Consider the following 26961-nt stretch of genomic DNA (forward strand, 5'->3'; position numbering starts at 1 on the left):
TTGTTCATAGATAGTCAATAATGTTCAAATTATACATATAAAAAATAAACTTAACACTATCATATTAATCAAAGAGGGACGAAAGATACCAAAGGGACAGTCAAACTCATAAATCTAAAACAAACTGACAACGCCATGGCTAAAAATGAAAAAGACAAACAGAAAAACAATAGTACACATGACACAACATAGAAAACTAAAGAATAAACAACACGAACCCCACCAAAAACTAGAGTACACACTTACAATTTAATATATAAACAGAGAAAGTCCTCAAAGTAATCAAAATTTGTTCATAAATACTAGTTATCAATAGAATTCCAACTATAAATCTTCATAGATAATAAACATGATAAATAATGTTCAAATTATAAATAACAAAAACAAACTAAACACTATCACCATATCAAGCAATGGCATATAATTGATACACAAACTCATATGACATACCATGTCACATCCAAATAACATCTACTAGTTGTTAAACACATACATATTACAGTGAAATCTACTGGTCTACTCAAAACCTTTCATAATTCAAATATGAAATAAATCTTTCTCAATGTTCTTAGTATCAATATTTTTCAAAAATGCATAAAATCTGGTACAATAAAATTATACTTTAAATTCAAATGATGGTCAAATTTTCAAAATCATGTTGGCTTAACATAAGAAAAATATATACAATGCATGTTATTTACAAGCCCATAAAATCATGACCATGTTTTGGCACTTTCATATTGTATAAGAAATTGCATATAAAATAGTAGTATTCAAAATCGTTATAAATATTAACAACAAAGAAGATCTTCTTATCTTATAATATTCTTTTTTTTTAAAGAACGACACACGGCTACAACTGTCGATCGATTACATATCAACTGGGAAATATCTCAAATATAGTAAACAGTTTATACCTGTACATGTCTTACAAAAATTAATTAAAAAACTTTGAAACACTTTAAATAATATTTTGGTGGGATGATCAAACAGTATGATACATATAATTTGTTAAAATACATAACTGCTATTATACAACTTACATTGTATTTGAATTTTACAGTTTCACTTTGGTTGCTGAACTCTTTACAAAGAGAGAGAACTGAAAAGATATGATGTAATATCTGACATGTAACAAATAGTGAAGTTCTCTTTCATAAATCTTTTCTTCATTCTACTTTCTGTAGTGTTTAATCTTTTATTACAATTTTAAACATTGTCCATGGTGCTCATTGCGAATTGATTGTTAACAATAGTTAATTGTTCATCCATCCTTTAATTTGAAACTCAAAGGGAACAATATCATCCATGAATAGTTATGCGAATATGCTGTGTTTTTTAATAATTTCAACGACTGGATGGTTTAGCTGCACATACAATTCTGATAAAGTAAGCAATGCAAGCATACTGTATAAAATGAATGAGTCAAATGAAATACGTAAAGGAAAAACAAGAAGAAATGGATAAACATAGATTGTTATTTTACGAATGAATAACAATATTTGTATTTGATTGAACAATTGGTTTATCTAAGTACTTATTTCATAGAATAACATTGTATTTAATTGGCAACGAGAAACTGACATATAAAAAACCAGATAGTACAACGATATATGGGACGATGCCGTCAATAATGACCAAATAATTCCATATTTCTTATTATTTTGAAGACAAAAATACCTTGGAGAAAATTAACTACTTTTTGATTATTGGATTCACGGGCAAAATGAATCGGTGTTAAACCTCTTATATTACGCATGCTTACATCTGCATGGTATCTAATTAAAAGTTTAATAATTTTAAAAATGTTCCAATTTCTTTGAACATTTGTATAGTTCCATAGATGTTGCTTAGAGACATCACAAGCTGTGTGTAACGGTGATTGCCCGTCTTGGTGTTCACACTGAGAAACATCGGCTTGGTTTTCAAGAAGCAATTTCACTATATTTGCATGTCCCCATTCACATGCCACGTATAATGGTGACTTTCCATCTTTGTTACACTGTGTGACGTTCGCGTTTTTTTTAAGTAGCAGTCGTACTGTATCTTCATGTCCCCCTTCACAAGCCATAAACAATAAAGACTCTCCATCACTATTACATTTCGAAACATCTGTATCGGTCTGTAGTAAAAATTCCTCCACTGCTAGTGTTTGTCCTTCTTTGCATGCTTGAAATAATAACGAAACTTCGTCAATGATATACGTAGAGACAACAGCATTATTCTGCTGTATGAAAATATCTTCGAGAAATTTTACAATGTTTTCGTTATTGGATTTACGGGCATAATGAATTGGTGTCAATCCTTTTTTATTACGCATACCAACATGTGCATTACGTTCAATTAACAGGAGTACGATTTTGAAATAGTTAAATTGTCTTCCAAAATCTGAACCTCTCCATAAACGTTGTTTAGAGGAATCACAAACAACATGTAACGGTGATTGCCCATCTTGGTGTTCACACTGAGAAACATCGGCTTTGTTTTCAAGTAATAATGGTACTATATGTCCATGTCCCCATTCACATGTCACGTATAATGGTGACTTTCCATCGTTGTTACACTGTGCGACGTTCGCGTTTTTTTTAAGTAGCAGTCGTACTGTATCTTCATGTCCCCCTTCACAAGCCATAAACAATAAAGACTCTCCATTAATATTACATTGAGAAACATCTGTATTGTTTTGTAGTAAAAATTCCACTACAGCTGTATGCCCTTCCTTGCATGACACATGTAATAAATCAATATTACACTCAGAGACATCAGCATTTTTCTGCAGTAACAGTTCCACTATATCTTTATGCCCTTCTTTACAAGCCGTGTATAATAAAGACTTTCCATCAATGTTAGACAGTGTCACGTCAGTCTTGTCCTTTAGTAACAGTTTCACTATATCTGTGTGTCCTTCTATACAGGCCGTTAACAACAAAGACTCTCTATTACTGCCACAAGTAAAGGCATTTTTCTCCAATAACAATGTCACAATGTAAGAATACCCCCGCTTACAGGCTTTATACAAAACTGACATTCCATTTTTATGACACTGACAGGCATTAATATTGTTATGTATTAAAAATGCCATTGTATTAACATGGCCTCCATTACAAGCTGTATGCAAAGGACACTGTTCATTACCAATACAGTGATTTATATTAGCATTATTCTCCAATAAAAGTTGCACTATATCTGTATATCCTCCTGTACAAGCCACACCCAAAGGAGACTGCCCATGACTGTCACACTGAGAGACATCAGCATTGTTCTTCAACAACAATTTTACTGTATCTACTTTCCCACTTCTGCAGGCTGCATACAGTGAAGACTCTCCAAACCTGTCGCATTGGAAAACATCAGCAGAGTGTTGCAGCAGCATTGTTGCTATTCTTGTTTCGCCGACGATACTTGCCATATACAATGGAAAATATCCGCAATTGTTACACTGTGAGACATCAGCATTGTTCTGCAATAAAAGTTTCACTATACTTATATATTTCTTTACGCATGCAACATACAAAGGAGATTGTCCTGTTTTTGTGCATTGTAAAACATCTGCATTGTGTTGTAGCAGCATGTTTACTACATCTATGTGTCCATTTTCACAGGCGCCATAAAGTGGAGACGCTCCATATTTGTTGCATTTAAAGATATCAGCTTTATTTTGCAGTAAAATTTTGACTGTATCTGTATATCCTTTTTCACTAGCCATATATAATGGGGACGTTCCATCACTGTCACACTTAGATGCATGTGCTTTCCTATCGAGTAATAGTTTCACTGTATCTGCATGTCCATTCACACATGCCATAAACACTGCGGTTTGTCCTTTACTGTTACAATTATACACGTCCGCTTTATGTTGCAGTAACAACTTTACTATAGCAGTGAAGCCTCCCGTACAAGCCTTTATTAATGCAGATTCTCTTTTACTATTACACTTCGAAACATCAGCACCATGCTGTAGTAACAGTTTTACTATATCTCTATAGCCCCTTGCACAGGCAATTGATAATGGGGAATCACCATCATTGCTACATTTTAAAACATTAGCATTTTTCTGCAGTAACAATTTTACAGTGTTCGTATGGCCTTTTGTGCAAGCAATGAACAACGACGACTGTCCATTATTGTCGCACTGTGTGACATCGACATTCGTCTGCAATAGAAGTTCAACTATATCATCACATCTACTATTAATAGCAACATGCAACGGAAAACGTCCATAAATGTTACCTTTTAATACATTCGCATTTATCTGGAGTAGCAATTTCACTACACTAAAATGTCCTTTATGGCAGGCGATATACAATGGAGTCTGATCATCACTATTACACTTGTTTATATCAGCCTTGTTCTGCAGCAATATGTCCACTATATCCTTGTAGCCTCCCTGACATGAAATATACAAAGGAGACTCACCACAAATATCACGCTTGTTTATATCAGCTTTATTTTGCAGTAATATTTCTACTATATCCTTGTAGCCTCCCTGGCATGCAATATACAATGGTGACTCACCATCATTGTTACGTTTGTTTATATCAGCTTTATACTGCAGTGATATTTTTACTGTATCCGTGTTACCTCTCTTACATGCTGCATACAGGGGAGTCTTCCCTTCTTTGTTACAAAGGAAAACATTAGCATTGTTTTGCAACAATAGTTCAACTATATTCAGCATGTTTAAACGTCCCCAAATACATGTTTGATACAAAGGTGTCTCTTGGTTAAGGTCACACAGGTTGACATCAAGCTGTTTTTGCAGTAAAAACCTTATCGTATCAACAGATCCACCAAAGCATGCTGAATGCAATAAAGACTGACCAGAAATGTTCCTGTCAGTAATATCTGCCTTGTGTTTGAGAAGCAACTTGATTTGATCAAGTTGTCCAGCGAAGCAAGATGAACTCAGTGCAGTATCTCCAAAATTGTCACGCCGAAAGACGTCCGCATTTCGCTGCAGTAAAAGTTTAACCATATCTAATTGTTGTCCAATACAAGCAGCATTCAATGGCGAGGTACCGTAATTGTCAACCTGAGTAACATCAGCATTGTGTTGCAGTAAGAGTTTAAATGTTTCTGAATGTTTTCCTTTTATTGCCGCTAGCAATGGAAATTGACCGATATCACCTTTCTGAGATATATCAGCATTATTCAGCAGCAAAAGTTTCACTGTTTCTGTATGTCCCCCTTCAGAAGCAACATACAGTGGAGATTCTTTACTTTTGTTACAAAGAGAAACATCAGCATTGTTCAGTAATAGAAAGTTAACTACTGTCGTATGTCCTCCCTTGGAAGCTTTATAAAGAGGTGTCCTGTTGTTTCCGTCTTTATTATTTACGTTACACTCTACATACACAACCAGAAAAGAAACTATATCATAGTGACCATTTGATGCTGATTCTATTAAAGGAGTTGTATGGAAGGAATTATCAGAGTGATCTTTTGATAGTTTCGGATTTAGTTCATTACATTCATTTAATTTGCCGTTATCTGTGTCTATTCTCTTTAACAAAACTTTAACTTCATTACTCATTTCAAAAAAAGTTATCAACTTATTCATAAACGACTGATATACTAATTGTTTATTATGAAATGTACTTGTAATAATGGACTGTCGTAAGTCACATAACAATCTTTCGAAATATTCTTCTTCGTTGTTCTCCGAAAGAATTATAAGATCTTCAGCCACTGTTTCTTCTTGTATAGATTTAAACCGGAAATTGTCGCGAACACATATAGATGGTGCATATTTTATGAAACATTCTGGAAGTTTCTGTCCGCAGATAACAGAAGCCATTTCATAAATTTTGTCATGTATCATTCTAACTTCTGTTCCTCTTTGTTTAAAGCAGGTTCCATCTAATGTCGTAAACGCAGATTTTAAAGTACCTCTTGAAATTTCTTTGTTTAGGTCTATGTCAAACTCTTTGACAATATCTTCGAGTTTACCTTTAATCTTATCAGGAGCAGCTTTTAATTTCAGCCATGTTGTATCAAATCCATCATTAAAAAGAATGCACAAAACAAGAGCACAGAAATGTACCAAGTTTCCTCTAACGATATGATGTATGTTCATTTTAATTCTTTCTACGGGAGCTGTGAATAGTTTAATTACTTCATCATATGATTTGTCTGTTGACAATTTACATAGCAATGGAAAGAAATCCACATTTGCCATAACTTTACTAACATTGTCAATCATGTCATCTGCAAGATATTTTTGCAACATAAGCATTCTCTCCTCTTTTAAAAGACTTAAATCTTCAGAAAGTAAATTACATTCATCTCTTGTTAGTAACTTCATGAGTTGAAAGCTGGATTCTTTATATATATGCAGCCTGCAAGAAATTAGTAGTTTTGAATATGACATATCTGAAACACTGACATTATTTCCATTCTTCAAATTTTTGTCTTGAAGTTTAAACCGTTTCTCTAATATGTCTGAAGAATCTCTCCACATCTGTAATTTATATTCGATGATCGATTCCTTTCCACAAATGTCATCAACCACAAATATTTGCCTTTTGCTTTTATCATAATAATTTATAATGTCTGATGGTCCTGTCAAAACCGGAATAATATCATATCCATATTTATCACAAAAGTGTAAGGCAACATGATGGATATTTGAAGATTTACCACAACCTGAGCTTCCTGTTACAGTAATACAATTGTTTAAATATAACGACCTCATTATGTAACGTGTTCCTCTGGTTTCTACAAATAATGTTTCGTCTTGTTTCCATTCTTCAAGTTCATCTTGATGTTGAGCTACAAAGTAATGTGATACCATTGATCAATTTTAATAACTGCCTGTTTCCAAAAATAAGAAACATATTTTTTTCTTAAATTGAATCACTCTGTTTTCCCATGAATAGAAATTGCTTCAGTTTTTTTTATATGTTATTGTTTTTCATGAATTGTGTTGATCATATATCAGGTTGTAAAAATCGAGATCATAAAAATACTGAACTCTTAAGAAATTTCAAAACGGGAGTCCATAAAATTCTGGCTAAATCAAAAGCTTAAACACAACACACGAATGTATAACCTATGTCATATTCCTGACTTAATATAGGCATTATTTCAAAAAGAAACGGTGGATGAAACCTGGTTCAATAGCAAGCTAAACTTCTCTCTTGTATGACAGGCGAATCAAATTCCATCTTATAGACAGCCATGTGTGAACCAAACTAAAAGATCAAATAGGTAAAAATGTCACAAGTAGGGATACTGCAGTCAGACTTGTGTTACAATCTTATTCACCACAACAACAAACACATATTTAACAAAGAAGAATTGAAAGGCATAAAGACAAAGCACACCAGCAAAAAATGAAAGCCAAAAATGCGAACATTTACAATAGCACAATAACACAATAACGTGATGTGCTAGTACAGTGCCACGAAATGTGTATCAAAGAAACACAAAAAGACATATAGACACAGAACATTAGCAAAATTAAAAGACAATAAATTAGAAATTATCATAGAACAATAACAAAGTGACGTTTGTATAAGTTGTATACATACAGAGCCACGTCAAATATACCATGGAAACACAAAACGGCATGAAGACAAAGTACATTAGCAAATGGGAGACAAGAATAATACAAATGTTATCACATAACACAAACACAATGCCGGGATGTATAAGTATTTCGTCCAAAATGGCGAATAGACCCACAAATAGTGAATTTTCTATTTCTATCTAGCAACACACAAGCCGCTTCTGCATATAACGCAAAAATAAGAATTCTTACCTCGAATATTCTTTTGAATATGATCTTGGAATTGTTCCTTTATTTCTGTCCCTAGGTGTTCTGAAATGAAAAAGGTTGCACAAACTAAGAATATGTCAAACTAATGAATATTTATTTTTGGCCATATACTTGTATGTGTACTTGTATGTAGCTTTTATGAGTAAGTTTTTTTTCTATTCTTTCATACATTTTCATGAAGTCAAACGTCCCAACACCATGGTTTTTGTTAAAAACTTACGATATTTTAAAGTTTTCATTTTTAAGAAGTGCATTCGACATTTGAGGTATTAAAATCCTATTTGGTATACAATTCATGCAGCGATACAACTTTGGCGATTTTTGACATCCCTCTACAGTGTTTATTATAAAAAAAATTATACTTTAAAAAGGAGATATGGTACAAAAAAACTAACAGGCGAATGTATACAAAAATAACTTACGAAAAAACTAATATGACAGACATCAACAAACTAGATCCACTGAACTATAGGCTTCTGACTCTCGACAGGCTTACCAAAAAGGTGTTGGGATAAACACGTTTGCTTGGGCTCATCGAAACATAGAACAATGTTTTTACAGCGCAACATAAACACAAACATTAAAATTAGAATCAAAATGCTAAAATCGGAAGACCGATACAAGGCACAAAAATAACTAACATGTACAAAATTGAAACAAAACACCTAAAAAGTTACTTAATGTTACTGAAATTTCCTGCAAGGCCAATTATAATCAATAACACGTTTTAAGATATATATATATACGAGTCTAAATTGAAAACTACGTTCAAACCTATGATTGCGATGGATAAAAACCGCAATTTGTATACGTGTGCATGTAAAACAAATTTCGTTTTAGAAGGGTCTAAAAACAGCACAAACAACATTTTTCAAAAAGTGAAAAAGTATATTAAAACAAAACGCATTTGACTAACAGGTCGAACAACTGATGTTCTTTAACCCTGATGACTGCCATTGGCGATTGCCAAATAAAATTGATCACAAGATGTAACAAAATGGATCTTAATATAAATTTAATACTAAGCAGAACAAAACTAAACTTGTGGCCATGATGTTATGCCACAAACATACGGTGTAAATATTTTTTTAGTACACCAGATCCAGATTTCGACAATAAATGTCTCTTCAGTGATGTTAGGGATCGAAACGATGTTCGAATCCCGGCGAGGGAAGAACTGTGACTGTATCTTACATTAATTTGTGGGATCCTTTACTATAGATAATTTAGCTGATCTGTAACAATAACATCTTCATGCCTTATATATCATGTACTGTAGTACGCCGCTAGATTAAAACTGACGTGGAAAGGTAACACATGCCCACCGAAAGCTCTTTTTCAGAGAGCCCAGGTGGTCGTGTGGTCTAGCGGGACGGCTGCAGTGCAGGCGATTTGGTGTCACGATATCACAGTAGCATGGGTTCGAATCCCGGCGAGGGAAGAACCAAAAATTTGCGAAAGCAAATTTACAGATCTAACATTGTTGGGTTGATGTTTAGACGAGTTGTATAAACATTATGTACACAGCCATGTATCACCATAATTGATGGCGATCCGATGGATACATCTGTTGTAGGGTTGTCACTGACTCAGACGTACTTATGAATATAATTATTTTCTGTGACTGTATCTTACATTAATTTGTGGGATCCTTTACTATAGATAATTTAGCTGATCTGTAACAATAACATCTTCATGCCTTATATATCATGTACTGTAGTACGCCGCTAGATTAAAACTGACGTGGAAAGGTAACACATGCCCACCGAAAGCTCTTTTTTAGAGAGCCCAGGTGGTCGTGTGGTCTAGCGGGACGGCTGCAGTGCAGGCGATTTGGTGTCACGATATCACAGTAGCATGGGTTCGAATCCCGGCGAGGGAAGAACCAAAAATTTGCGAAAGCAAATTTACAGATCTAACATTGTTGGGTTGATGTTTAGACGAATTGTATATATATATATATATATTCTACAAAGTGGCAATGGAACATAACGTCAATAAATGGAAACATACAAACAGGAACGAATACGGGTGTCGTTGGCAGTAAATTTGTCAATAGAGTTTCCTGAGTGTACCTAAAATATCCAAATCAAGAAAAGAACTGCAGTGTGAATAAAACATACTTATATTAACTTCATTTTGTCAGTTTATTCAAATGTTCCAATCAAATATATTTTTATACGTTTTCAAAACAAAATAATCAAATCAAACATTAGAAAATAAAACAATATTGAAGTAGATGTAAACAGTTCAAATATTCCGACTTTTTATTTTAACTTATTTGAATAAAAAGCTATAGTAGACTATCCGCTGTTCAATAACGATGAATCGATTAAGCAAAATCAAAATCCAGGTTACAATCTAAAACCATGGAAAATACAGCAACTAGTATGATTTTAGAAAGAAAAATACTAGACAACAGAAACATGGAACGGCAACAAGAACAAACTCACACAAAAAGGACTAATTGATAACAACTTCTATATCGAGTTCATTTTTTTTGTGATTTTATTTTTTCCTAACTCGGAATAGTTTTTTTTTCAGACAAAAACATGTTGAATTGATACTGGTTTTATGGCTAGCAACCTCCCGCTTAAAAAAGGTTAAAAATAGCAAGTCTGTGTAACAGGAATACAGTAAAATTAATACTCAGGACAGAGAAATAAATGAATAATAATAATAAAAAAGGTTTAACAATTATCAAAATAAACAAATAAATCAAAACATCTAAAAAAAAATAATCTACAGAAAAACAAAGAACATCTCTTGTGATTTTACGACAGCTCGTATATGCACTTAAGTACTTGAAATTTAAAACCAAAAAAAAAAATGAAATGAATAATTATTTATCTAAACATTGTTTCATACATATAGAAAATATTAAATAGAAAAACAGCAAGACTCTAATAACGAGTTCTATTTTTTGTGTTTGATTTCAACTGGGTATTCGCTTGTTATGAGTTGGCAATTTTCCAAAGAACACAATTCGAAAACTTTTTATTATAAGATTATTGTAGTGTATATTTTAAACATGACAGAGTAGAACAAAATAACTACCAACTGAATTGAAATGTCTATCAACGACGTGTATTTTAAAAATCAAAAGAATTGTTGACTAGCCATTAATAGTTATTTCAATTAGTTGCATAAACAGATTTTTTTTACTTCAGACTACCAAACGTTTTCAATTCAGTAGCAAGACGGGAAAATGATTACCATGCACCTTTTTAAATTGTCCGTTATTCATTCTTGAAACTATAACGAAACTACGGTTTCATCATAATGAGGCTAAGTTGATCTACAATGGATTTTGATATTGTTTAGGTCCTAGTTGATGATCAATTTCCAGGTTTAGGTTCTGATATATTCTTAGCATTACAAAAAATAGACTTTGTGCTTTCTTGATCAAGGTAAATACACTTTGGACAAATGCAATTTTTAATGTGTTTTCTTCGGTTTTTTTTACAAAAAATAATCTGATATGGAATTATGGGAACTACTAGTATTTAACAATACTGCAAAACTGAGATTTAACCAAATATGAATGGGTTCTGAACAGTTTATGTAGTCAAAGTAAGGTATGGACTATTCAGAACATGCAGACGTGGCCTTAACATGAACATTATTATTTACAACTTGAATCTTTGTTGTTCAGAACACGGCCTTGGGTGTAGATGAATGTGCATTTTTTATTTTGTAAGGACGTCCGCGTAGTATTTACGTCCTAACATGTTCAACACAACACGGTTGCTTGCTTGTTTCCTGTAATTAGTTAATACTTAAGTTTAACACTTACAATGGCAAATATAATGGAAGCATACCGGTAAGTCAAATTTCTTCATTTTTCACAAAGCATCAGCATAGTGATAGTCAGAAATAAGAATGATACGATATGAAATAGCATCTTTTTCATCGATCATCATTTTGAGTTCAACGACAAGTTATAATTATATTTTACTTAGTTTAGTTGATAAAATTGCATTTATTTTGTTATTATTCGCTCAGTGTTCATCATGAACACGATCACATTGATTTCTAATAATATTAAGAAAGCCATGTGAGGAGATATGTATACAGGAGTAAATGTAAGCTTACTGTAAATTATCTGAACAAGCTCATTTCCTGTCGACTTCATAATTATTTCAAACATTTTAATAGACGTCAATAAAGTTTTAGCTTATAATTCTTGCTTTTTCAAAGTCATGTTCCTTTACAGACCAACACGGACCAGTAATATGCAACTTGGATTTTAAAGGCCTGGCGGTTACCTTTAATTTCAAAAGCGAATTTAGGGGTAGGCGTCCCGGGTCACAGTCACCCCTTATAAAGGCCATAATTCTGGTCAAAGCAGACTTTAATAGTTTGATGCCCACCCGTTATACCCCCTTCTTAAAATTTATCCTAGATCCGCATATGAATATCACGGTCCAGTTTTTTGTTCTTTTTCTATGAATATCTGTCATATTGACAATGAAACCACATCTTTTAAAATTGTATCTGATGATATCAAAAAATGTCGAAATGATTTAAATTTCATTTTTTTTTCTAGCTTTTCTCCTGCGATAGCGGTACCTTTTTGGTACCTATTTATGTGCAGCGTTTGAATATGAATTGTAACACTTTATAGTGACTGAACAGGTAAAACAAATGCTTCTCAAGAAACAGAAAAGAAAACTACATGGAACAGCACCAAGCTATGTATTGGTATTGTATGAATAAAAACTCAGCATGGACTATATTTTAGTTTTACTTCGTATAACGCAATTTGTTTTAATCTATCGGGTTTTTCATGCATTCTCTGCATATCCAGAAATTAACGCCACTTTGCTTATTTGAATATTATACTAAAGAAATCGGATACGGGCCACGGAAATTACATTAAAATGATAGGGAATTTTGAAAAAAATGTCTGTTTTAATTTTGATTTAAGTGCTAGACAGGTTGCCGGGGCAGAAAATGAATATACACAACAATATACACCATTTAAACGAAACATAATGACTGTTGTTGCAAAAATACAGGTTCCTGAGCTATCTTAAAAATCGAAGCGAGAGGCTTTCTACATTGCAGTGTAAAATACAGGCTGAAATGGCTGAAACGTCAAATTTGCAAACTTCGTGTTGAAAATTGGCTTACAAGGTCATTACAAAAACAGGTTGCCAGGGTGAAATATGAAACTTGAATTTCCAAAGAATAAGCAAGTCCAAACCTTGTAGGTGTAGTCGTTGAACTCTAGGTTCCCACGTAAAATTAAAATGTCACTACTTCAAGAAGAATAAACTCACGAAAGCAAGAAAAATTCACTAAATTCGCGTTCATTGTTTTGATTTTGACCGCCTGACAACTTTACGGAAATATCAAAGTGGTTGTAAATAAGGACTCTGTGACGGGCAACTTATAATATCCGTGTTTTAAAGATTTTAATGATATCAAGCCTATCAAGCCAGTCCAGTTCAAAGTACTATCACGTGGTACAATTCTCATTTACATATTATGAATATTAATTAACAAAACCACTACTAATTTCTGGCTAAGGTTTACATTTTCACAACAATCGTTCATGCAAAAAAGGTAAGCTGACTTTGTGAAAGTTTCAACAATATCAAGTGTTCATTCGCCAAAAATCTGGCGCGTTTCTGAAAAAAAAAATCACGCGCAATTTTGTAAATGAAAGGGAAAAGTAGATCATTACGCGTTGCATTCGCGCATGTCATTTGCGTACTAATCCAATATTGTTTATATCACGGCCAGTCCACTGATACTGACATTATCAGCGAGTACACATCAAAGGAAACATGTATAAAATTACCGATAAATATTGTTATTTGACCTAACAAAAGGCCGTATTGCTTACAAATTTTATCTTTTTCAAAATCAATTTAAAAATTTGATTGTAAAATCAACATTTCTCGACAAATATTGATAAGAGATTACCCAGTTTTAATAAGAAAGATGTGTTTTCTTTGATTGCCACAAATACAATTGTAACAAATATGAAAAGAGGAAATGTTACCACTTTAAACTTATGAAGAAAATTAAAAGTTCAGTATGCACCAATATTCTGCTGACCTTTATGATATACAGTGCATGTTAAGTTACCAAATTTCCTGATTCATGTTACTAGAATATTTTTTTTAGGGTTGAATGATGTTGGTAAATAATTTGCAAACCATTATTAGTATTCAGCTTTGGTTACAGTTCAATATTTTGAACAAAGATATGAAATATTTATCTCTTCAGTGATGCTAAAAAAAAATGTGAATTCATCCTGTAACAATGTAATTGACTTTAAAATTATACAGTTGATCCTTAGGTATCAAACACTAGTAAACTAGATTAAAGCATATATTTTTACTAATAATGTGATGATGAAGTTGTGATCAGTTGAATTCAATCTATTAGATACATTGACTACTCTATGATATCAAATTTATATCAAATTTATATATACCATTTTGCTCAAGATGCTATGTAATAAAACAATGAAGCATTTAAAGCAAGTAGATATAATATAAAAAAAAAAAACGATCAAAATAATTTGTCAATTGTTCTAAGGTACAAATATGAGGGAAAGAAATAAACTGTGTTTTTTTTTTGCATTCAATTTGAATAAGATTTAATATTTTTAAAACAATCCCTGAAATTAAAAAGTATATCCTGAAATGTGAACACAAGGGGAAGTAACTCCAATATCGTTATTAAACAAGATTGAAACAGACAAATTGTTTGTGACCTTAATCTGAGGTAATTGGTGTTAATAAACAGAATGTTTGACACCAAAGCTGTCAAATGAAGCTATGCATCTAATGGGTCACTTAGTTCGACAGTCAACACAACTATTTAGACTACCTGTCTAGTAAGAGTTATGAATTCGCCGTTATTATAAAAGAAAAAAACATTTATGAAATAAATATTAAAGCTCAAGAATCCGGGTAAAACGGTCCATTTAACGATTTGACAGCTGTTTTAAAAATCACGGGTAGGGACTGAAATTTTCGTTTGTGAACCGCAGCATACAAATCATTGGATAGGTATGCCATGATGCATTTCAATGTCACTAGATGAGGAAAATGAAAATGATTTGCCAGTTAAGATATTTAAAGTTAGGTTAAGATAGATTATTAGATAGATGCTTAGGTTTCTGTTTTACTTCAATGGAAGTCGTGAACCTTCATTGTATTTTTCTTTATTTACTTTTTGTACATCATGAGGTGTTGGTTTGTTTTTTACAAATACACAATGGTATAACTCAGAGAAAATATACTCAAATTGGGTTTCTATTGTTTACATATGTTGACATTTTTGTTCTTTTATCTTAAACAATGCAATATCATATGCAATAAGTTATACTAAATGCCTATGAAAAGATATCAAAGGTACCAGGATTATGATATGGTACGACATACGCGCGTTTCGTCTGCATTAGACGCATCAGTGATGCTCAGATCAAACTAGTTATACAGCCAAACAAGTACAAAATTGAAGAGCATTGAGGACACCAAATTCCTGAAAAATGTGCCAAATACGGCGAAGGTAATCTATTCCTGGGAAAAGAAAATCATTAGGGATGGTGAATATAAAGCTTTGTATAATTCTTTTTTGTAAAATGTAAATAATTTAAGGATAAAATTTTTTTTTGTTAAATAATATGTAATCATTTCTTTATCTAAATAGAAATTATAGACCGCAATTGGACATTAATTTTAAACACTACACACTAGGAAAAGTCTGAAATGTATATGAAGTATATCTGTACTTGAATGAACTGATTTGTACTCGACCAGTCTCAATTGGTCTGACTTTTACTTGACACAACTCAACTCCAGTCTTAATCATACTCGACTGTACTGAAACGTACTTGACCCTTATCTTTGCCATTGAAAATAGTCTGAACTATTATTGGACCAGTCTGAAACAGTCTTAACTCATTCTCGAACTGTACTCGACCTATTTGTCCAGTCTGAACCATACTTAACTATAGGTCTGAACAATATTCGAACAGTCTGAAACATACTGGAACTCTACATTTTTAACTGTTAAAAATAAATTTCCATTTAACAGACATAGATAATAACAGCCAGCAAAATCATTGAATTGTTTAACCTTGCATCAAAAATATATTTATCATTATAATATTTTATATTATATATAATTTATATCAAAAAGGAGTAAAATTAAAGAAATTAATAAAATTGTTCTTCTGATAATTATAAATTATTACCTCTGCTTGTGGCAAACGCATTAATAAGATCAATGGTCAGAGGTATTAACTTCTAAATAATAATTAATCAACATCCTGTTTAACTTGAATAACATAGCCTTTCGAATATACTAGATAAGTTATACACGAGTTTAGCAAAAAAATGAATAAAATTGAAAATATTGGAATATTTGATCAGCTTGTTTTATTCATATTTTCAATACTATATATCTCCCTCATGCAAAGCTCTGATTCCTTTCACAGATTTGGCTATACTTTTTGGACCTTTTGGATTATAGCTCTTCATCTTTTATATAAGCTTTGGATTTCAAATATTTTGGCCACGAGCATCACTGAAGAGACATGTATTGTCGAAATGCGCATCTGGTGCAAGAAAATTGACACCGTTAATTTTATTGAATACATTTTGCTCAAATTTCATTTTTTTAACACCTCCTAAATTGATGAAACTCCGTTGATAGATACAAGAAATGGGTCTAGGATTTTTAAAGAGTAACTAAAACGCTTTTATTAAGTTACTTTCATTGTATAGTACTAAATTACCGTATAAAAACGCAAAAAACCCGATGAAATTTGGTCAATTAGTTATCCAGATATTTGCAAAATACTGGTCGATCGCCATTTGAACACCTGACTGATTTGTTAAAAAACTTGCCACTTATTCTAATATTACTACTCGCCGGATGTGACGTACTGTGCGGTTCAGATCATGTACATAAATAGACAACAGGTCATTTACAAAGTGAAAGCAGAATATCAGTGGATTGTTTATACGTTATTGTTGACAGTTATCGATTGACAGTGCTTTTTATATATTCACCGGCAATTTTCTTCCTTTACTTTAAATCTACAATTCAACAATGGGAAGGAATTGTGCAGTTGCTGGATGCAACAACTCGACAAAAACGGGACATACTCAACACGCTTTTCCAAAAGATGACCGACAACGTAACTTGTGGGTTCGTTTTGTAAAACTTACCCGTGTGGATTTTACTGTGCCAACTAAACACTCGGCCATATGTTCAGAACACTTTTCAGAAGAATGCTATGAGGTTGACAGGTTGAGATTCAATGAGTTTTTTGGTTTATCTGCTCAAAATAGCAAGAGACTGTTTCCAGGTTCAGTGCCAAGCAATTATCCCAAAAGGTCATCAGATGTTCTTAATGAGGGATTTCTTTCTGGACCCAAGAAGAAGCTCAAAAATTCTAAAGCATTACAGAAAAGAGAGAAGGCCGGGGTAAGTTTATTAAAAGTATAGCATAAAAGCAGAAAAGTGCTGCATTTTTAAGCTTAAAGTAAAAGAACAAACCAGCATTATAATTAAATAGCATTTATATTTTTAGCCACCCCACCCCTTTTCTATAATAAGCACATTACTTTAACGCCTGTCTATTGCTATATATCAGATTTATAAAAAAAATAGATGTGATATTATACAATGTATGCAAATCCACCAGAGACTAAGCAACATATATGAATAAGTTTGACGTGGCATTATGTGGAATACATAAAAACTTCAAAAGTAATACACGTACATGCAATATAAAGCGTCATAATTCTTTACGTTAAACAGCTGATGTGCTGATGGAGTATGCGTTCATTATCACTGAACTAGTATATATATTTGTTTAGGGCCATCTGAAGAGCGCCTCCGGGGGCGGGAATTTCTCGCTGCATTGAAGACCTGTTGGTGACTTTCTGCTGTTGTCTGTTCTATGGTCAGGTTGTTGTTTCTTTGGCACATTCCCCATTTCCATTCTCAATTCACATCTTCCTACATGTATATCTATTAGATGTCTATGTTTTTATATATACATGTACATGTACATCAAATTTATATGTAAATATGTACATGTATACGCACATGTTTGAAAATGTAGCATTATTATAACGTCATTGTAAGAATAAGCCTACATGCACATGATGCAGCCTCTCCTGTTGTATCCAATATTTTTTATGTATAATAAGTTGTACCTCTACATCATATATAGGGTATTTTCTAGAGTTACTGAGTTTAATTTACACCCCTTCTTTTCAAACCAGCACAATTACCACATTCTGAACATAGGGCTATTTAAAATATTATTATGGACTAAGTAGAAGGTACTGCTTATATCAAATGCATAGCCATGGCAGGCATGACTGTACCAAAAAAGATGTAGCCAAAAATCTTACATAAGTTGTGATAAGTACAGTAAGAGGCTATTATGGCCAAATGTGTAGCTCCATAAAAAGTTATTCTGATCTCATGTCACTCTGATTTTTTTTTCTCTTTCTATGAGCATAAAAGTTTAACATTTGTAACTAACCCTTATAATTTTAAATATTTATAGTCTTCTGACTATGGTAATATAATAGATTAAATGTACTTCTCTGATATAACTATCTCTCTATTATAACATGTTTATGATCAAAATGCAGAAAATAAAAATGGGTTTTTAATACATGTACATTCTATTTCCTTAGCATGATTAGGCAATGTAAAGCAAATATATATGTATTTATTTCTTCATTATTAATAAAAGAATATATATTTGCGAAAGCAAATTTACAGATCTAACATTGCTAGATTTTTGCCCCCCCCCCCCCCCCACCCCCAAAAACCCTTAAATAGTAATAAACATCTGAGAAAATTAAAACACACCTATTAATTAACATCCTGTTATCTAGTATTAAAGATCGAACAGAAGTTGTAAATCCCTCCAATCAGGTAAATAACAACTTGGACATGCACCTACCACCTTTGGAGTATTTCAATATATATTAAAGTCATTACAAAGGTGTTATAAACACCAGTTTTGACTGATATTATAATTCAAATTTCACAAAGAGCATAATGTCCCATCAAAATTATTTACCTAATTAATTCTACAAAATGATGGACTTGTTTTATCATGTTTATAAATTGTATATTTTTTTGAAGAATTTATTAATTTTTTTTATATACATGTAAGTGCTGTTTCTCCAAGGATTATATGTATTTATGTTATACACACCTTTCAAAATATCTATTATTTTATTTCTTTCTATATATATCATGTATATATGTATATCATGTTTATATGTATATCATGTATATATGTATATCATGTATATATGTATATCATGTATATATGTATATCATGTATATATGTATATCATGTATATATGTATATCATGTATATATGTATATCATGTATATATGTATATCATGTATATATGGGCAATCATTGAAATTAATTGGCTATACTAGTCTATCATGTTTCGTCTATTATACATGTAGTTATTACATGAATTCCACATTTCTAGAATTAAATTATTATTTCAAATTGGTAAGCACTGATAATTCTAAAATTTCAGCATCCCTTTTTTAAAGACATAGCAAAAGTATAGTTTCCCAAAAATCTAATGGCTTACACTACATAAACAATAAACTTATTTATTTCAACCTAATTCTAGCCATAAGTCATTTAAGTAATAAATGTGACATATGAACTACTGCTGACTCTGTGTTATGGGCTTTGCTCATTGTTGAAGGCTGTACGCTGTACTGTGACCTATAATTGTTAATGTCTGTGTCATTTGGGTTTCTTGTGGAGAGTGTATCTCATTGGCAATCATACCACATCGTGTTTGTTTTATAGATTTTCATTATTTATTCTTTTTTCAGGTACTTCAAGAACTTTTATATAATACACCAACTGAAGAGAGTAAAGACCCTAAAGAAACGGTACGTCTAAACACAGCTAAGAACTCTTATATGCCACTTTGGACTAGAATTTTTAAACAAATAGGTTTTTATGAATTTGGAAGAAATTGATTTTAATACTAAATTGCAAATTTCATAAAAATCAACAATGTTTAGCTATAAAGGCACCTGTCAGCTTTTTTAGTACACACACACAACTATTATACATGTACTACAAACATGCAAGTGTGAATTTCTAGAAAAATATGAAAACAATGAAGAAGAATGTATTCCATAACCAGAAATTATTATTAATCCTACACTGAGTTTACCAGTGCTAAATTAAATTAAATGTATGCACATAGAAAATGGAATTACTAAAAAATGATTATAATAACAGATATACAGGATTTGTCCTGGACCCCATTGATTTTAATATAATATTTACAAAACAATTTTGCTTCTGTTTCTTTCCGATAAAGTAATTCGTCATAGGTGCATGGCTTTATGAGCTTCAACTATTTTGTCACGTTGTCATGTAGATGCAATATATGAATTTGATTTAAATTTTATTTTTGGTTTTTTTTTTCAGATACTTCCGGAAGTGTCAGATTATATACCAACTGTAGAGAGTAACAACCCTAAAGAAACAATTGATCAGGTTCCTGTGCTTATCCACACTGACACATGTCCATCTCCAGACCCTTGTGATAATGGACCAGAGTCATACATACCAATGAATGTTGATCCATGTCCTATAGATTTACACAATGATAACAGTGATGGTTTCAGAACTGCTCATACAGAAGTTGAAATGGTTTGTATATACATCATTTATAATACTAACTTATGAAGTGCTTTTGTTTAGTTATACTGGTATCAATAAACAGGGCTGTTATTTCTGCAATCATATTGACAGTTGATAGAGGTTCTTCAACCATGAACAAATCATTCATACACTACAACTATGTCAAGACGAATCCTAGTGTCGAATATAGCTGTACTTTTGATAAAAATAAATCAAATAATGTCTTTTCCTGGTTTGTTCACATACTCTAATAATTACAATTTATTTTAGGTCAACATTAGTACTACCCAGAAAGAGGCAGATAACCAAACACCAAAAGTAGCAACTAAAAAGAAGTACAGATCCGGCCAGGATTCAAGTTCATCCAAAAACAAAAGATAAATGTAAGTATATTTTCAGCTCTATTGCATTTAAGACTATGTTTGCAACCTTTGGATGTTACTTTTCATTTAAATGGATCAAGACCTACAACAATGTTAACTTTGACCTTTCACATTTGACAAGAAGTGACATAAGGGGGTAGGTACCCTACTGGAGCCCTTTCAGTGTTTCTATAGAAGTATAATATAATTGGAAACACAACACCCCTTTTTGTTTTAATTGTAAGTAAATACATTTGAATAACAACTACCCATTACAATTTAAGTGCATATTGTTATTGAAAGAAGATTGTATAAAAATATTAAGAAACAGAAAATATGGTACAAGTGCTAATGAGACAATTCTCTTTTCATGCTATCAAAGACTCAATATAGATAAAGTAAGCAAACATAAGTTATTTAACTTAATATCTATAGGTAAAGGTGTAAAAAAATGCATATTTTCCATTCAGGTGTTCAAGCAAATTTTCATCCTAGGCTACGTAGTTTTGGAATTCAGTGTAACCTCCTGCCAACACCTATTGAACCACAGCAGGATAACAATACAGAAGAAAGGCATCAAGAACATAATGACAGTGGCCACATGGAGCATGGGGATCCTGTTGTACCAGATGATACCAATGATCCTGTTATTCCAATGACATCAATGATCCATCATACGAACCGTCTATAAATGATTCTTCAGACAGTGGTGGAAGTGATAATTCTCATAATGAGTAAGTCTTTTAAAAAGAAAATAAATCAGATAATAGACTTTAAAAAATAAAAATTATGAAATATGACTCACATCTTTAACCTATCTTTTTTATGATATAATTTAAGGTACACATGGTGTTGAATATGCATGGTGTAGTGATTTGAAAAAAACAAAATTGTTAAACAAATATGAACGTCTTACAAGTCACCTAACTGAGAGACCAAATATCGAGCATCTATTACTGTAATTTCAGAAATTATAGGGTATATTTATTTATATTGACAATAATCCTGTTAAATTCATATAAAAAGTTTTTGAGAATGGAAATGGGGAATGTGTCAAAGAGACAACAACCCCACCATATAACAGACAACAGCAGAAGGTCACCTGAACGGGTCTTCAATGCAGCGAGAAAAGTATATTTGTATAATTTCCCACCTATCCAGTTTCATGAACTATTGTTTATCTTGTTCTTTATTCTTACAGACTAGAAACACAGCTTCAAGAAAAGAAGTTCATAGTATGTGAAGACCAGCTAATGGACTTATTGAAGATTTGCCCCATATGTTGTGGTTCTGCTAATGCATCCATTGCACACACAGTAGGAACACTTTTTAAAGTTAATGTGACATGTGAACTTTGTCAACATAGCTATACATGGTACAGTCAGCCATTTTTGGGATATATTCCAGCGGGTAATTTAGCAGTGTCAAGTGCTATTTTATATTCAGGTTCATTATCAACCAAAGTGCTACGTTTAATGAACTTCATGAACATTCCAACAATTTCGCATCAAACTTTATTTTACCACCAAAGACATATATTATACCCAGCTGTTTTAAGGTTCTGGAAGCACCAACAGATGCAACACATAGCCAAATACAGAGACCCTACAGAGTCCTTAGTACTTGGTGGTGATGGTAGAGCTGATACCCCAGGTCATTCAGCCGAGTATGGATCGTACTCCATGATGGACTTAAAACAAGGTGTTGTAATAGACATCCAATTGGTTCAGGTATGATATTTTATAACCAATTTAAATGTATAACAGTTACATGTACCTACCCAATCAATACCAAAGATATGGTACATTAATTTGTTTCCTTACCCAGAATTGTCCAATGATTACACTGTTAAACTTTATTTGAAGGAATTTGATTATTTAGACTAACGTGAATTATAATTCCTTCGAAGACATGGCACATATTCGAGACTGTCAAGTAAATGGTAAAAAAAATGCATACTAATTAGAAAAGACAAACAAATAATTAGCAGACATGACAGTCCTTGATAATAATTTAATGTGGTTCTGCATTGTGCATGTATGAAAATAAGTATCTTGCTGTGATATTTTTTTTTTAAGTATGCAATGAGATACAAACATATTAAAATTCTGTTAACTTATTGTAATATATATAAGCATGATTAATATGTAGATATTTTTCTTGTAGAGTAATGAGGTGAGTTCTAGTAATGCGATGGAGAAAGAAGGGTTGATACGGTCATTAAAATGGTTTGAAGACAACAACCTGCAAGTTCAAACCCTTATAACTGACCAACATGTCCAGATCGTAAAATTTGTGAGAGAACAGACTACCCACATTACTCACTACTTTGATGTTTGGCATGTTGCTAAAGGTTTGTTGAGATTTAAAAATAGAATGATATTAATAACAGCTGGTATGATTGCCTATGATACAACTATCCACCGACCGAATTTGGTTGATTTAGGGATAGACAATTATCGGTTACATAAAGCCATCTACAATGATAACACAAATTAGAATCTTAGTAATACTATAAATAAGTCCTTTGAACAAATGCAATTCAAATAAGGAAACCAACAAACTGATAAATAAAGAAAATATATGCATGATCTTTTATTCTTTAATAAATTAACATTGATGTATTTATTATACTTCTTTATAATTAAAATCCGTATGCTTACAGGTCTAAAGAAAAAATTGGTAAAGATCAGCAAGGAGAAAGACTGTAAAGAAGTTGGAGAATGGATCAAAAGCATTACCAACCATATGTACTGGGTTGCAGCATCCACTCCAAATGGTGACAGTGAAGAAATGGTATCAAAATGGTTATCTGTTGCTAACCATGTGCAGAACAAACACAGAGGACATTCTGACCAAGTTGCAAACTGTTTGCACGGGGAACTAGTTGGCCACGACAGAAAAAAGAAATGGTTAAAACCAGGTGAGATAACAGTGTTGTATATCCGATCAAGATATAAAAAATAAAATTGATATGTATTTTTCTATAATTTAATTGAAATATTGAAATATACTATAAAAAACAATAAACCTGAATGTCTTAACAAACCAGTTATTTCAGCTCTATATCAGATACAAGATGAATGACAGTTTTTTACTTTTACTAATTTTTATTTCAGGAACCAAAGCTTGTGTTAAGACCGAAAAGCTTTTGACAGCCACACGACTTAAAACATCCGTTAAAAAGCTGTCACCTATTCACCAGACTTCAGATGTTGAAGCCTTTCTTTCAACGATTAACCACTTTGCACCAAAGATGATTGGTTTCTCCTTTCATGGGATGCACTGCAGGTACATAAGTTCAAAAAAGATTTGTTAACTTATAGAAATTAAATCAAGCACACTACTTCAGATAATTTTCTCATGGAGAGGGACACAAAACACTTACTTTTTCACTATGTTATTTATTTTTTTAAATTTGTGTTCAATAGTGTTAATGGAGACTCAAAGCCTTGCATCATTGTGCATTAAACCAAATCTTGTACGTTGTAATTTCTTAGATCAAATGTTGAAATTTATTATTGCAGACTGCTTCTTGCTGCGCTGCATTTCAACGAGAACTCTGCCAGACCACAAGCAGTTACAAAAGATGGAGTAGCAAGATATAGTATACAATTTCCTAAGTACAAGAGTGGTGGCTATATCACAAGGGAAAAATAGATCAATCAATCATTCCGTAAGTTTTTTATTTCAGAGGTTATAGAAAATTGTATGATAATCCACAAGTTTAACACTGCTATCTAACCAGCTTTCTACCTGAGAAGATGACTGCCAATTTTCAAGTGTTTAATTTATAGTTGGAAAAATTGATAGGGGTAAACATATAATATTGCTTAAACCAGTCTACTCTTCAGACTGTGTATACTTCCTAGATGAGTTAATAGAAATTCTTTTTTTTTTCTTTGTGACTTTGGGTTGCTGACTTAGTGATATATATTTCATTTCTGTGAAAAAATAATTTAAACATAATTTAATTGTATATTTTCATTTGATAATTTAAAACATATGCACTTGTATTGTGACTATTTCTTCTGAATGATATTTATATTTAGTAGCCAATAATACTTTATTATATTTCAGGATACGTTAACACACTTATGAGATCTATTAGGAAAATTGTTGATGTAACAACGATTCGCAATACATCTGAGGAACCAATGCCAACACCAAGACCACTGTGTGCAGCTTTCACACGACCACAGAAAACTGATGCCATACAAGCTATGAAATCAAGATTCAGGAAGGCAGAAATATAGACAATATTGTTAAATAAAGATATAAGTGCTAAACAATTTATATGATATTTAATGGTTGAAATAAATAATGATAATTTGTACATAATAATAGTTGTGAATCATGTAAATAGTCTTAATAATGTTTATGCTTCTTCAAAACCTTTGTATTGGTTTGACGGGAACTTCTTCCTAATTGCAAGGGTGGCACAAGCTGGGAGATGCACACGTACTGACTTTCCAAGGTAGCCCCAACACCATCTTGCTAACTGACGATAGGCTGTATACCTGTTTCTCCTTAAAAAAACAATAAGCATAACTTTTTTTATAAAGAAATTAATTTATCATTTCTCACAAATATTTCTTACTTTGTCAAACACATGTTTTTATATGATGCTGAAAATATGCTTTAAAATATAAAAATGCATCAAATAAATTTAAGTCAGATGTTCTTGTGAATATCCTTTTCATATTGGATACATATTTGATAAGTCTAATGCAGACATTTCGTAGTCTTAGCATTTCAACTGAGGTGCTACATTGGCGTCGAAAGGCGTAATGATGGAGGAAAGGGTTAAACATGGTTAATAACATTTAAATTATAATTGAACATTTCATAAAATATAATGTTTTGTTTGAGTGCTTCTACATCTTTGTTTATCACATGTCTGTCTGTTCATGCCATAATGTATACACGTTTTAAGTATGTAATAAAAGTTATTTATACATTGATATAGAAAATAAAGTGCTATAAAAAAGAAGATGTGGTATGATTGCCAATGAGACAACTATCCACAAAAGACCAAAATGACACAGACATTGACAACTATAGGTCACTGTACGGCCTTCAAAAATGCTAGTTAATTCTAAATAACTTACTCTTCAGTTGTTACTTGTATTTCTCCATACTGCTGTCTGTATTGGAAGTCTGCAGTTTCCAGAACATACTGATTAAGACACACTGGTTCAAATCCAGGATGATCTGTTATGCATGATACTGGAGTGGGTAGTTCCTCTATTTTTTTCGGTTACTCTCCTTAATTCTTGGCAGCAAATGCATTCCTTTGCTTTTGGCATAGACTCACAGTTCCCACAGTCACACCTGAAAGTTTAATTTTCAAATAATGATTCATTTTAGGTGAATTAATATACCAAAAGACTAGATGACAATAATGCTCATTTACCAAATGAATAATATAAATTAAGTTTCTTTTTTTCTGAAGTTTTGACATTTTATTATGTTATACCTTTTTTATTATTCATTTTCACCCATATCTGGCTACTATCTCGTGTATTGTTGTATCAAGTCTTGTCCAATAATCTTTTACGAATTATATTGTACAAATATGTACTTACCAGTTTGTATTTCCTAATCTCTGTTCCATATCGTCGTCCCCGTCCAGTGATGAATTATCTCTACCATCGTCGCTGTTACCATCAGAAAGTTCGGACTCAAACTGATATGGTTGAATGTCATCTTCTGCTACAATTGGCCGGTAAACTTCTTCAATGCTTTCAAATGATGAGCTTTGAAATGACAGCGATAAATCACTAGCATAGCTGTTGTCATCCATAATATATTTCTTTTGGTCAATGTAAACAGATCATCAAGGGTAGCCCGCACTGTACGTCACTTTCGGTAAATCGGGTCACGTGGTGAGGAAACCCTGTTTTCGGAAATAGCGTTGATTGGAATTCCCATAGGTAAAACTAATCAAACTTTACTCGCTATTTTCTCCGTTATTAATTGACCAAATTTCACCGGGTTTTTTTGCGTTTTTATACGGTAATTTAGTACTATATAATGAAAATAACTTGATATAAGCGTTTTAGTTACTATTTAAGACTTGGCCGAGTATGGTTCAGACTCGTATAAAATGTTAAGTACTA

The 26961-nt window shown here is 32.3% G+C and overlaps 3 protein-coding genes and 1 pseudogene across 3 annotated transcripts in view; 2 read left to right on the top strand and 2 right to left on the bottom strand.

Moving 5' to 3' along the window:
* LOC139504385 (ankyrin repeat domain-containing protein 17-like) overlaps positions 1–6793 on the bottom strand; it is a 31235-nt gene extending 24442 nt beyond the window's left edge. The window contains exon 1 of the mRNA XM_071294462.1: positions 1766–6793. Coding sequence (XP_071150563.1) covers positions 1766–6793 — 5028 coding nt within the window. The remainder of the gene's footprint in view (positions 1–1765) is intronic.
* A 9895-nt stretch (positions 6794–16688) lies between these two features.
* Positions 16689–25098, top strand: LOC139502727 (uncharacterized). The gene is made up of 10 exons (XM_071292296.1): positions 16689–17239; positions 20262–20486; positions 20748–20860; positions 21310–21573; positions 22041–22569; positions 23006–23192; positions 23505–23762; positions 23959–24130; positions 24367–24515; positions 24920–25098. The coding sequence occupies exons 5-9, from the start codon at positions 22093–22095 to the stop codon at positions 24497–24499; spliced, it is 1227 nt and encodes a 408-aa protein (XP_071148397.1). The 5' UTR covers positions 16689–17239; positions 20262–20486; positions 20748–20860; positions 21310–21573; positions 22041–22092; the 3' UTR covers positions 24500–24515; positions 24920–25098.
* Positions 16862–22082, top strand: LOC139504386 (THAP domain-containing protein 10-like). The gene is made up of 6 exons (XM_071294463.1): positions 16862–17239; positions 19652–19711; positions 20262–20486; positions 20748–20835; positions 21310–21485; positions 22041–22082. Exons 1-6 carry the CDS (start codon positions 16862–16864, stop codon positions 22080–22082), a joined length of 969 nt encoding a protein of 322 aa, XP_071150564.1.
* Positions 25099–25129: 31 nt separating the features above from the next.
* Positions 25130–26163, bottom strand: LOC139502728 (uncharacterized; annotated as a pseudogene).
* Between the last annotated feature and the right edge of the window lie 798 nt (positions 26164–26961).

The sequence above is a fragment of the Mytilus edulis genome, chromosome 14 (assembly GCF_963676685.1).
Source record: "Mytilus edulis chromosome 14, xbMytEdul2.2, whole genome shotgun sequence".
Taxonomy (NCBI): Eukaryota; Metazoa; Mollusca; class Bivalvia; order Mytilida; family Mytilidae; genus Mytilus; species Mytilus edulis.